The sequence below is a fragment of the Ciconia boyciana genome, chromosome 18, assembly GCF_034638445.1.
Source record: "Ciconia boyciana chromosome 18, ASM3463844v1, whole genome shotgun sequence".
Classification (NCBI taxonomy): Eukaryota; Metazoa; Chordata; class Aves; order Ciconiiformes; family Ciconiidae; genus Ciconia; species Ciconia boyciana.
The window spans coordinates 3,004,388-3,016,010 of record NC_132951.1 but is presented as its reverse complement, the minus strand read 5'-3'; the positions used below and the strand labels follow the sequence as shown (position 1 = coordinate 3,016,010).

The window sequence follows — 11,623 nt, the reverse complement described above, 5'->3', positions numbered from 1 at the left end:
CAGCGCTTGCCCATGGGTCCGGGTCGGGGGGACCAGGAGGCAGCGCTGACAGCCAGGGTAATGCCCGGCAGCCGGATGCGAGCGGCACTCACCTGCGCTCTGATGTCGTGGGGCTGCAGCGGGGGAAAAGGAAGGAAAAATAAAGTGTCAGCCCAGCAAACGAGCAGCCCTGCTGTGCCACATCCCCCCCGCTCCCCGGGGACTCGGTGCCATGCGGCACCGCAGAGCTGTGCCGAGAAAATCCCCCCGCCTGCCCACAGCCAGGCTGCTGCCCGGAGAGACGGGCAGTTACACCGGGCCAGTTTACTCGGCCGGAGAACCAGGACACTGCCACCATAACGCAGACGCGGGGCCGCTAACGAAGCGAAGGCAGAGCTTCTCCTCCCCTCACGCCAACCACCGCTGCTGCAACCAGGTCCAAGGGGCCTCATGGACCCGGCCAGCCTCAGAGACCGCATCTCTGCCCGGCAGCGATGCTCGGCTGGGACCCCCAGCAGCTCCCGGCACACGCCACCGCCATGCCCCTACCTCGGAGGTTGCGAACATGTGCGACTCTGTCCTGTAAATCCCAATGGGAATCTCCGCGCTGGAGGAGCAGAGCTTCTGGAAAAGCCGGCCGTACGTCCGGATCCACAGGTCGTCTTCAGTGATCTTCATCTGAGCAACAGAGGACAAACATCAACAGCCCTGTGCCGTGCAGAGCCCGCTGAGGAGCACGGCAGGGCTGCTCCTGAGCTTCCCCCAGCTCAGCCACGTCAGTCCCAAAAGTGAGCCGGACTCCACAAAAAGACCAGGGGCAATTTCCGACCCCAGCCTTCAGAACGGGGACTTTGGTCCTTGGTAGCTCTCAGGCTTTTGGGCTCTTGGTAGCGCTGAGGTTCCCCACACGCAACGCAGGGGAGCGATGACCTGGCATGTTCTGCCTGGTGTTGTTTCCCCTCTGATTCCCCAGAAGAGAGGAACCCTCCACCCCCATGCACAGGGTGACAGATCCCACCAGATCCACGATGGCTTGGCCCAATGGTTTCAACCCACGGGGACTTGGCACCTACCGCACAGAGGTAGCCGGAGCCCGGCGTGGTGTCGAGACCCAGCAGCAACCGAGTGATGGTGATCATGTAGTCCTTCACGAACGACTGGGGGGAGACATTTGGGCAGGAAGCCGGGGAAAAGGTTTGCTCAGTTATTCACTGGGAGACGCAAAGGTGCGGCTGCACCTGCAGTGGTGCATCACCCAGAGCCCATCAGGGACACCCCCCTGGGGTGCTCCAGCCCATGCCACCAGCTGCAGCCATGCGGGGGGCTCCCCGCGGCCCCTCGCCGAGGGTTCTCACCTGGTAGAGCAGCGTGTCCAGCATGCTGATGCTGAAGACCCTCCCGGCTGCAAAGGGCAGCCGGAACATGAAGGCCAGGTTGGAGCCGTTCTCTCGCTCTTTCTGGAAGAGGAAGGGGAGATGTCAGCGCCCGCGGGGCCTCAGTCACCTCCTTGCAGGGCACTTTCACATGCCCCAGTGTCTGGTTCAGGGGTATTTTCTCCCTTGTCACATCTGTCTCAGCACAGTGACCCCCCTGCTCGCATACTGCAGTCACAGCATGAAACCTGATTCGGAGGTGCCGTGTGCCCAGCACAGCAGTAGGTAAAGCAGCACAAACTCCAGCCACCGCATAAACACACAAACACATAGAAGGAGGTAGGTAGTCCAAAGATCAACTGCCCACATATTTGTCTGCTGCAGGTTATCGCGGGTAGATGCACACTAACTAGGGTAGCTACAGCCTGCAGAAGAGCACAGGACCTCGAGGAGCTCCAGTGTAGTCACTCTCAGCATTGACTTCCCAAGGGAAGACCTTCTCTTACCTTTTCTAGCTTGGAAAGGGCAAGAGAGTAACTGTCCTTTGCTCTGAACTGCATGAACCTCATGTTGGAGGGGTGGGTCAGCTCTGTGATAATGCTGAGGCTGGGGAAGAGCCTGCAATGGAAAGAGACCTGTTGTCCTGCAGCTCACTCAGAAGTGAGAGGACTCCCTGCATTTAAACCTGAGGAAGACCAAAACCATCCCTGTGCCTGTCTGAGGTCAGAAATAGTCGATTAGACGCTGTTTCCTAGAGCGAGCCCAACTGCAGATGTGTCCCACTGCCCGCAGCCACCACCCCAGCCACCGGCACCCTCCCCAATCTCGTCTTCAGCAGAGGTAAGTGGCCGTGACGGAGCCAGGGCAGCAGTCACCCCTCACCTGAACATGGTCTGGACGTTGACAATCGTCTTTGCATCCGCCATGTAGTCCTCCTCGGCGCTCATCGTGCTCTCCTTGTCCACAACCACCAGGTTGTCGGCGTAGATGATGCCACACTGCAGCAAGCTGTCCAGGCTGGGCAGTTCCCAAAGAGAAGAGCGCAGGGTCAGCCCTTGGAAACGACACAGGGAAGCAGCACGCTGCGATGCACAGCGTTACAGCAAGCCCAGGCTGCTCCCAACCACCAGCTCTTCACCTGCTCCCATCTACCGGGGGGTTCAACAGCCCGAGAAGCCAAGGGTGGGCTCAGCTCTACGCTACCAACCCTGGGGCTTCTCATGGGATGACCCAAAAGTCTGGGCTGGGGTAAATGCAACACATTTAGGCATCACTGTGAGTAACAACGGCCACATGTGGAAGCACCTACTTGTCGATCGTGCCCTCCATGTAGTAAACCATGGGGAAACAACAGATGGCTTCCAGAAAGTGGTGCTCGGGCCTGGAGGAAGAGCAACAGAGAGCAAGGTGGTTCAGCAAGTCCACGGGGCAAAGATAGTCACAGGAGTCCCCAGGGCCAGCATCAGCCAAGGTACCCAACGGTGGCACTGCCATTCCCCCACGCTCCCATCCCCGCAGTACGAAACGCCCATGAAAACACAGGGGAGGGATCGGTGCGATGGAAAACATCTGCGGAAAAGTACTTGCTTGTTGTCCAGCAGCAACACAATTGGGTTCAACTCTTTGCGGGACCGATAGTATGCACGAAGGGGGACGATGAAGTTATACAGTCCGTTCCCCGCCGTCTCCGCCGAAACGATAATCAGTTTGTTCTTAAACCCGTAGGCTTTGGCATCTTCAAAGCTGTTGTGCTTGCAGCCCTGCGCGGTGGAAGGCAGTGGGGGACTCAGTGCGCGGCTGTCGCCCGCCCGCCGTCCCGCTCCCGGGGGGCTGCGGCCCCTGCGCGGCCGCCTGCAGCCCCCTCGTACCTTGTCCAGCCTCAGGCAGCAGAAAGGGGCTTTCTCGGGTAAAAGGTGGCACAGAGTCGGGGAGCTCCCAATGTAGGGGGAGTTTGGTGGGTAGCCCTTCACGTACCTGCAGCAGAGAGAAAATCCAGCAGTGTGAGGACACGTGGCGAGCTTTCCACATCGCAACACTCAGACGCTGGGAAAAACGTTTAAAAGCAGCAGACCCAGGGCTCAAGCACACCACTGGCGAATTCTTTGCAAAACTCTCCTGCAGCAGCTGGAAATTTTCCAAAATACACACATTTAGGAATATTCTTTGCTATGCAAAGGGTCATAAGATTGCGAATAGGCAATGTTCCCAGCACCGATGGAGAAGGCAGCAGATAGGACCATCGAGCACAGTTGAAGGGAGAGAGGGCAGAGAGAGGCAATGCTGAGCCATCTAAAGCAGCAAAAACACTCATGGTCCATTTTTAGAGTTTGTTTTGGTGAACAGATATTTTAAAACATCACCATTTGTATTTTTGATGGAACCAGAAGCAGAAATTCGGGAAGTTCCCCACATCGCTGTGACAGCATCCAAACAGGCAACCAGTAAAGCGAGCGCTTATCTGGCTGTCATAAATTAACAAACAGCTTTAAAGCTGCAGTAAATATTTATTTTGTATTTTTTATTTGTGTGCAATGGAGGATAGGATCCTCTTCACGTTGGTGAGCGGAGGGAGGCGAGAGGACTGAGGGAACAACCCTGCCCATCCCCAGCAGTGTTTGGCTCAGTGCAACTTCGCTGATACCCAGAGGAGACTTCTTCAAAGCAGCCCAAAAGGCCTAAGGCCAAGTGGGGATTGCCCATGTTACAGACATTGCTGTGCTCAGAAAAAGCCGAGAGGGCTCAGCCTGAGCATCCCTCAGGCACCATTGAACGCCCATCATTTACAACGGTCCCCGTCTCTGATACGAGGGACGGCTTGACCGAAGGCGGGCGACTCACTCCACAACCGCCGACCCCTCCTCGTCTGACTGCGTCATCTCATCTTCCGACTGGTCGCTGAGCAGGTCGCAGGGCAGCAAGGACGAGGTGTCGGCCAGCTCGAGGACGGGCGCGATGCTGGGCCGGCGGTTGCCCGAGCCGTTCTCTGCCGGCAGCGCCAGCTTGCTGCTGTTAGCGGGGCGGCACTCCGTGTTTTGCAGGTCCATGGCTACTGTACCTGGACACGGTGGGGAGGGGAGCACAGCAAACACGCTATAAGGAGGTGAAGAGAGCCGCCTCAGCAAAGCATCGCGCCCTCGGGCCCTGCACAGGGACGAGGCGGAACGCACGGGGCCGTGCACCGTGCCTGTTGAATACAACCCAGATGAAGCTAAACCATTCGCGGGCAGGGGGAGCGCAGGCAAAGCACCCACCAGCGACCTCCGCCCGGGCATCGCTGCATGGAGCATCGCCCTGCAGTGGGTGGGTGCGGGCTGCTGGCCCCGGGAGCATCACCCTCCCCGTGCCCCAGCTGTGGCCGCCTCCTGCTGAGGCTCTCATCTGAGTCTTGCCCAAACAGCGACTTTCAGATGGTCAGGAACGCGGGGAGTTTCCCAGCACGCGAAGCCCACGTGCTGGGCTCGCCGAGCACCATTGCCCTGCTTGCACTCGCGCGATTTCTCTCCCTCTCGTTTCTCTTTGCCAAAGGTCCCTCTGCGAACAAGCCACATAACAAGAACACCGACAAACGCTGTTCAGCAAAGTGCTTTGTGGCTTGCTGGGGGATAATCTATGCAAATTGCTGCTCGTGAGTACAAATGCATAAATTATTTGCCTGAAATAATACAATCTGCTCGTGTAGCGCAGCCTCCCCAAGACTCGCTCTCCCCAGATCAAGCTGGAAGTAATGACTCATGGTATTTTTTATTTGTGAAAATGCACCACTCGCTGCAGAGCAAACTATGCTCTTCGTTGGGCTGTGAATCATAAACGTGATTTAGGATGCAGCTAACAGCATTTATTCTTCCAGCCAGGGCTTGAGGGATTTATGCAAATACAGTTAATGATAGTGGACATCACAAGCTTTAATAATGATATTTGAGCTTGCTGAGAGCACCCAGCGTACAAGGAGCAGTGTGTATTTTACTGGCGAGGCGACCGGGACAAGGGTTGGAAAGGGATTTTCAGTGGCTCCCAGCAACACCCAGGTGGGGGACATGGCAAGGAGTTTGCAAAAAGCAAAGTAAAATAAAACCAACCCTGGGGAAGGAGCCAGAACGGCGTCTGCAGGACCCTACCCTGCCCTCCTGGGGAGACCCGCTCCCCCCGCCCCGCCGAGGCCACGCCGACTCACCCATGCTGGCGATGATGCTGTGCACAGGCAGGCGGGACGGGCCGTCATAGGTGCCTCTCCCCGCAAAGCCCTTCTTCTTCTGCTTCTCCTCCTGCTTGAAGATGAAGGCAGAGTTCTCCTCCTTGGTGATGTTGATGTAGAAGCAGGTGTCGGACGCTGCCATGATGTGCCGCGGGCCGGGGTTCAGCAGGATGCTTTTGTTCTCCTCCCTCCGGATGCCGATCAGGCAGACGCCGTACCTGTGCCGGGAGCACGACGTGGGCATTCACAGCTGGAGGAAAGTCCCTTCAGGGCTTTGTCCCTGCACAAAGGACCTCGCAGCACCCTCCAGCCCCAGCCCCGAGCCCCCAGGGACGCAGACGGGCAGATACACCCTGCCCACCCCTGCCCCTCGCCCCCCTGCCCTCACTTCTTGTGCGCGTGGAAGGCGGCGTAGGTGAAGCTCTTCCCCTCGTACTCCATGAAGAACTTGCTGTCGCCCATCCGGATATGGTAGACCTCGTTGCCCGAGCAGCGCCCGTACATCCGCTGCCACTGCTCCGGGGACTCCTGGCCCTCCCTGCAATGACAGCAGCAGCGTGCTGGGACAGGACCCCCGCCACGGTGCTGGAATGGGACCCCCAACACGGTGCTGGGACGGGACCCCTCCATTGTGCCAGGATGGGACCCTCCTTGTGCCGGGATGGGACCACCCCGGTGCCGGCACAGACCCCGGCACGCCAGCCAGCTCCCGGGGCAGAGCTGCACGGCGGGAGTGCCAACAAGCGCTGAAGCTGCCTTTTAGACCAACAGGAGTGAGGTTATGGCGAGGTGTTTCCACGAGCTGTCGGTGTTTGCAGGCTGAGGACGAGCTCGTTTTCATTTCTGATTTTAAGTGCCTTTTTATTTAACGAGGGCTCCCAGGGGACACGGAGGCAGGGTTCAGAGCCCGTGTCGGCAAACAGCTCCGAGTGTGGGGCGAGAGTCCTCTGGGAAGGATGTTTCGTAACTCTTTTGATGTCACGTTACCCAGAATTCAGACATTTCTGACTGGCCAAGGGGTGCAGGACCCACACCACCGCTTTCCCGGGCCGGTGGAGCTCCTTCCAGCTGTGCTTTACATAAACCCGCCAAACAGCCTGCAGGGTGCGGGTTTGCACGGGCTGTGAATTAACCCTCCCTCCAGCAGGATCACGCCAGTATAAAGAAGACATTTTTATTCCCAGTCTCTGGGAAGGCGGCGTTGGCCAGCTCATCTGCACTGGTGTTTTCCCCCTACAATATTGGCTTTTGCTCCCCACCTGGCTGGGGGTCCCAGGTCCCACTGTGCTTCCCCAGACCCCCACCAGACCCCCTGGGCCCAGAGCCCCCACCACCAGCTCGGCCATCCCTCCATCCTCGGGCTGGGGCGGCGAAGGCGAGGGCAGGCAGGGGCAGGCAGGGCAGGCAGGGCAGCGGGCAGGGGCAGGCAGGGCAGCGGGCAGGGGCAGGCAGCACTCACTGGCCGCGGGAGGTGTGCACCAGCAGCGTGATGAGGGTGGAGGTGGCCGGGCAGACACAGTTCAGCGCCAGCATGGCGTATTTGCACTCCTCTTCGCAGACGACGTGATCTGAAAGGCAGAGGGGACCATCACGGTGGGGAGGGGGAAGGCCGGGTTCCTCGGCCAGTGGTGCACGGGGATGCGGTAATTTTGGGGTGGTGTCGGAGGCTGGGTGCTCCCTCCTTCTACCAGTCCAGAAGGGCTTTCAGCCAACCAACAACCCATGGGAAACACCATGAATGGGATTAATGCAGGCAGGAAAAGAGGGATGCAGGCTGGAAACCAGCCAGATGGCCACCAGCCCACCGAGGCCACCGCTGCCGCGTCCGCAGGGACACACACTGAGGCACACATGGGACTGGAGCTCTCCCCCGGCCCCAGGCGCGTTGCTGCAGACTTTAGTGATAAAGGGGGTGGCAGCCCTAAAATATCTTCCAGCAATCAGGAGGAGTCTCAGCACCCGGTCACGGACCCCTCCGAGGTGGAAACACTGCTGGAAACATCCATGATGGCAGGTAAGACAGTCCAGAGCAGAGAAGCGAGCAGTGCTGCCTGCTGCCGCACAGCCCCTCCGACTCACCAGCAAACTTGACGTGAAACTTGTTCTCAGGCTTTAAGATCTGAACATAGAGAGGACAATTTGGAGCAAAATCTTTCACAGCCCAGGCTCTCAGGATGGTCTGGTGGTCCTAGCCGAGGAGAAGAGCAAGAGGTACTTGTCTGATGGCTTATTTTCCGCAATGCTTCTACGCCCGGGCTGAACTGCAAAGCACCCAGCCACCGCAGAGACACAGGGCAAGGGCTCCTCTAACACCCACTGCTAACGGGGGATAACATCCCTCCCCTGCTCCCCAACACCCAGCACCGATGGGAAACTGCGACAGCAGACGGAAGGTGAGCCCGCAGGGGCTCAGCCGGCGGCATGCTGCCGTGTGTCCCTGCGCTGTCCCCACGTCACCTCTGTGTTTCTCTGTGGTCACTGCCTGCCCACAGGGACCCTTCGGCTGCTCCGTTCCAAGCAGGAGTGCCAAGTGCCGAAGGAGGGGAGGGCCAGGCAGCAGGGAGGGAGCGTGGCACCCTCTGCTCCGCACAGTAGCACCTGCAGAAAAGACCCCTCTGGTGGGGCCGCATGGGCTCAGGACAGCACGGGCAGACAGGAGCCACCGCCACAGCACCGGCAGCATCCCTGGCACCGGCCGGCAGCAAGAGCTGTCACTGCTGCCGCCGCCTCCCTCTCCCATGGCTCCAAAACGAAGATCTTCCCAGCAAAGTCCCTGCCCAGGCTGGGGTAAGATTGCGTTAGGCGAGGAGGTTTTGGGGTGAGCTGCCCCAGGGCTCGCGGGGTGCCCAGCCTGTGTGGGGGCCCAGGGGACAGAGCTCAGCACTTGAACCCCATGCTCTCGCCCCGGCTGCCTCCCAGAACGCTCCTGTGCTGTGCAGAGGCAAGATGCAGCAATCACCCCGGTCCCTTCTGGCCTGAGAAATGAATAATCTCCGACCGTGTCATCCCCCAGGCCTGGCTTACCGCCGCGGTGCGGTCCACCTCGTTTCGGCTGCTGAGAATGAAGCAGGCTTCTCCGTTGTCCATCCTGTAAACAGAGAGCAGCAAATTGCATGGGCCAGCAACGCCAGGCATCTGCCTGTACCAGCCAGGGCACTGCCAGCCCCCTCCGAGACCCCAGCAAAGGCATGCAGGGACGCCCATCGTCATGCATCTGGGCTGACATTACTGGGGACCCTCCTCTGCGGCTCCAAGGCCCGCGGGCAGCTCAGCAGCGCGGCAGGACCGGCCTCGCCGTGGATGTGCAGCGTGTCCCTCTGCTCACTTGGCTCTCATGAGGTCCTGGTCCTTCAGTGCAGAGCCCTGGAGGTAGATCACTCGCTGCGACCACAGAGGGATCTGCAGGACCCGCCGCACCTGGATATCCATCTCTGTTGGGCAAAGTATCACCACGTAGTAGTCCTGAAAGAGAGAGGCTCGCATGGGTCGGCAGGCTGGCGGTCCCACGCACGCCTGCTGCAGCGAGCTGAGAAATGGGGTTTTGCTGCCTGAGCAAACAGCTCCTCTGGGGCTTCTGATATTTGTTCCCACGTGTGACCCCCCCTGCCCCTGCTCTAGGGCCCTGCAAGGGTCTTGGAAAACACATCAGCAGCTTCACCACTCCGTTCTGCATAACGAAGCCAATGCAGGCACATCTGCATGCCCACAGCAAAGTGGAGCCTCTTGCAGCTACAGAAACAAGCAGGATTTTAAAGCTTGAATGTGTGGAATCAAGGCTGGGCAATGGTAATGAAAAGTACGCGAGTGTTGGAATGAAACGCACATCTGAAACACGTCTGTGATGGTCTCGTCCTGGGGAGATGGAAAGGCACAGTCGTTTGCTTGAAGATCTCTTATTACGTAGGGACACTCCAGTTAGAGCTGGGTAAATCCCACTGAGGTTTAGCAATTACATGTTCTGTTTCTGTCTGCGATTGTTCATTCAGTAAAGACACCCTCAAATCGAGAAAAGTCCCTCCGGTCCCTCTCCAGTGCTGTGACAGGCCTGGCCAGGAAACGGGGTGGATCAGGCAGAGAGAGCCCCACGGCTGAGATGGCAAAGTGAGGTGGCCACAGGGTACCACTTGTCACCTCTCCTCGGCCAGTTGTGGATGCGCTTTCCGGTGCTGGGCTGGATGGTTTTTACCTCATTCTTTGCCACATCCACCGTAGCTGGGCAGGGCACTCACCGCCAGCAGCGACCCGGCCGTGCCCAGCAAGGCTGCGAGCCCAGCAAGGGCAAGTGCTGACCAAGCACATGAGAACACGCCTGGTCCTCACCTGCAGGCGCGGGTGGGCGTAAAACTCGTTGAGGAAGTCCATGAGGAGATCAATCTTGAGGGAGCTGACACAAAGGACAACGTGTTTCTCCGTCTGGGCACGGTGACGGCTGTAATTGCCTCCCGACTTCTGCCGCTCCATCCACAGGTAGACGAGCTCCTCGAACTGAAAACAAAGGCAGAGAACTGATGTCCCCATCGGCGGGGCTGCCCGGGTGCAGGCTCTGCATCCCTCTCCATCCTCGGCCACATGGGTCTAACCTGGAGCGGCAGCACGACCAGGGCGACGCAAATCATTATCACGACGAGGAGCTGGGAAGGCCAGATCTTTGGTGTCACGTCTCCATAGCCCACGGTGGAAAAGGTGACGATACAGAAATAGAAGGACTTGAAGAGGGAGAGCTTCTCACCCGCTCTTTCTAAATGCTGGATGCCACAGGTCCTGAAGGGAGAAAGCACAATCACAGCGAGCGCTTCCCTGCCTGGGAGATGGGCAGTGCCCGTAGCTCCTGCTGAAGTCAGTGGGGAACCCTAGAAGGTGACTTACACCCATGTCCATGGAGGAAATTTGTCTGTAACACGCTGTCAGCATCAGCGGTGGATTTATGTCACCAACAGAAATGATTCAGCTAATGGCGCGTACAGATGAAGGAGTTAGTTTGATGTGGTTGCTCACCAAAGCAGCATGGAGAAGTCTAGGTCCCGGGTGATGGGTCATGATAAGACCATGCCATGGACAGCATGATGACCATCACCTGGGGGCTGCCCTTGCGTTGTAAAAAAGCAAAATGTGGCAGCAAGCAGCTGTCCCAGTAAGGCTCTGGGGGACTCAGCCCACAGGAAGGGCTCTCACTTATAGGGGGATGTGCTCCGGCAGGCGGGAGGCAGATCCCATCGCCCACGCCCGGCCCTGTGCCGCTGCCCTTGCAAAGCCGTGCCGCAGAGCCGCCTCGCTCCCCGTGGTTAGGCAGGCAGCGTAACGCCACAAACCTGCAGTTTCAAAGTCATCTTGCTAAACGCAAGTGTCACCTACGTCGTCCTGGAACCGAATTGTTCCTGCTGCATCCGCCAAGAAACACGTCCACGGCCCCAGCGGGCAGGAGGTGCCACGGGCAGGGAGCGCGGATGAGCTCCGAAATTGCATTAGTCATTCACAGCAGAAGAACATCTTTATTGCCAAAGACTCATGAGCCTAAAAGCTTCATTTCCTGTCCATTCAGCAACTTAATTGGTATTATATGCTTCAAATCCAGACCAAGGGAGCCAGAGGAAAATTCAAGAAGCCTAATTCAAAGCTAAGTACCCAGCGATGAGAACTGACTCGTTTATAGAGACGCCCTTGTTGTTGGCAATGCGTGGGGTAAAGGGCCCAGTTAATTAGCAGGAGCCCCAGTGGCCTATTACACAAATGAGCTCAGCGGCCGTGGTGACTTGGTGGGGAGGAAGAGCGCGGTCGGAGCCAGCGAGTGCAATGGGTCCTGGTGAAGGAGCTGTCACACACGTCCGAGCCCGCGTCCCCGCGGAAGCTGCTGTCCCTGCCCTTGGCCCTGCAGCACTCGCAGCCCTGCTCTGAGACTCGCGTGGCCGCATCACCCATCTCCCTCCGACAATGCCCTCATCCTCACACACGCCCGTTAAAAAGTTTCTGTTAAAATCATATAATTAGGGAGGATAATTAGTTTCTGAAATAGGAATTGATCTTCCCCAGTGTTCAGGGTGCTGGGGAATGAAGCAAGGCAGGGAGGAGCCCGGCGCCGGGG

General features: G+C 58.3%; 1 protein-coding gene across 1 annotated transcript in view; it reads right to left on the bottom strand.

Annotated features, from left to right (window-relative positions):
- KCNT1 (potassium sodium-activated channel subfamily T member 1) overlaps positions 1-11,623 on the bottom strand; it is a 90,293-nt gene that overhangs the window by 7,410 nt on the left and 71,260 nt on the right. The window contains exons 11-28 of the mRNA XM_072883466.1: positions 10,125-10,305; positions 9,865-10,029; positions 8,870-9,006; positions 8,569-8,632; positions 7,624-7,732; positions 7,004-7,112; positions 5,933-6,082; positions 5,524-5,762; positions 4,191-4,407; positions 3,221-3,326; positions 2,940-3,112; positions 2,662-2,733; positions 2,235-2,369; positions 1,859-1,970; positions 1,335-1,436; positions 1,053-1,136; positions 529-657; positions 93-113 (exon numbers count right to left, since the gene is read on the bottom strand). Coding sequence (XP_072739567.1) covers positions 93-113; positions 529-657; positions 1,053-1,136; positions 1,335-1,436; positions 1,859-1,970; positions 2,235-2,369; positions 2,662-2,733; positions 2,940-3,112; positions 3,221-3,326; positions 4,191-4,407; positions 5,524-5,762; positions 5,933-6,082; positions 7,004-7,112; positions 7,624-7,732; positions 8,569-8,632; positions 8,870-9,006; positions 9,865-10,029; positions 10,125-10,305 — 2,305 coding nt within the window. The remainder of the gene's footprint in view (positions 1-92; positions 114-528; positions 658-1,052; positions 1,137-1,334; positions 1,437-1,858; positions 1,971-2,234; positions 2,370-2,661; positions 2,734-2,939; positions 3,113-3,220; positions 3,327-4,190; positions 4,408-5,523; positions 5,763-5,932; positions 6,083-7,003; positions 7,113-7,623; positions 7,733-8,568; positions 8,633-8,869; positions 9,007-9,864; positions 10,030-10,124; positions 10,306-11,623) is intronic.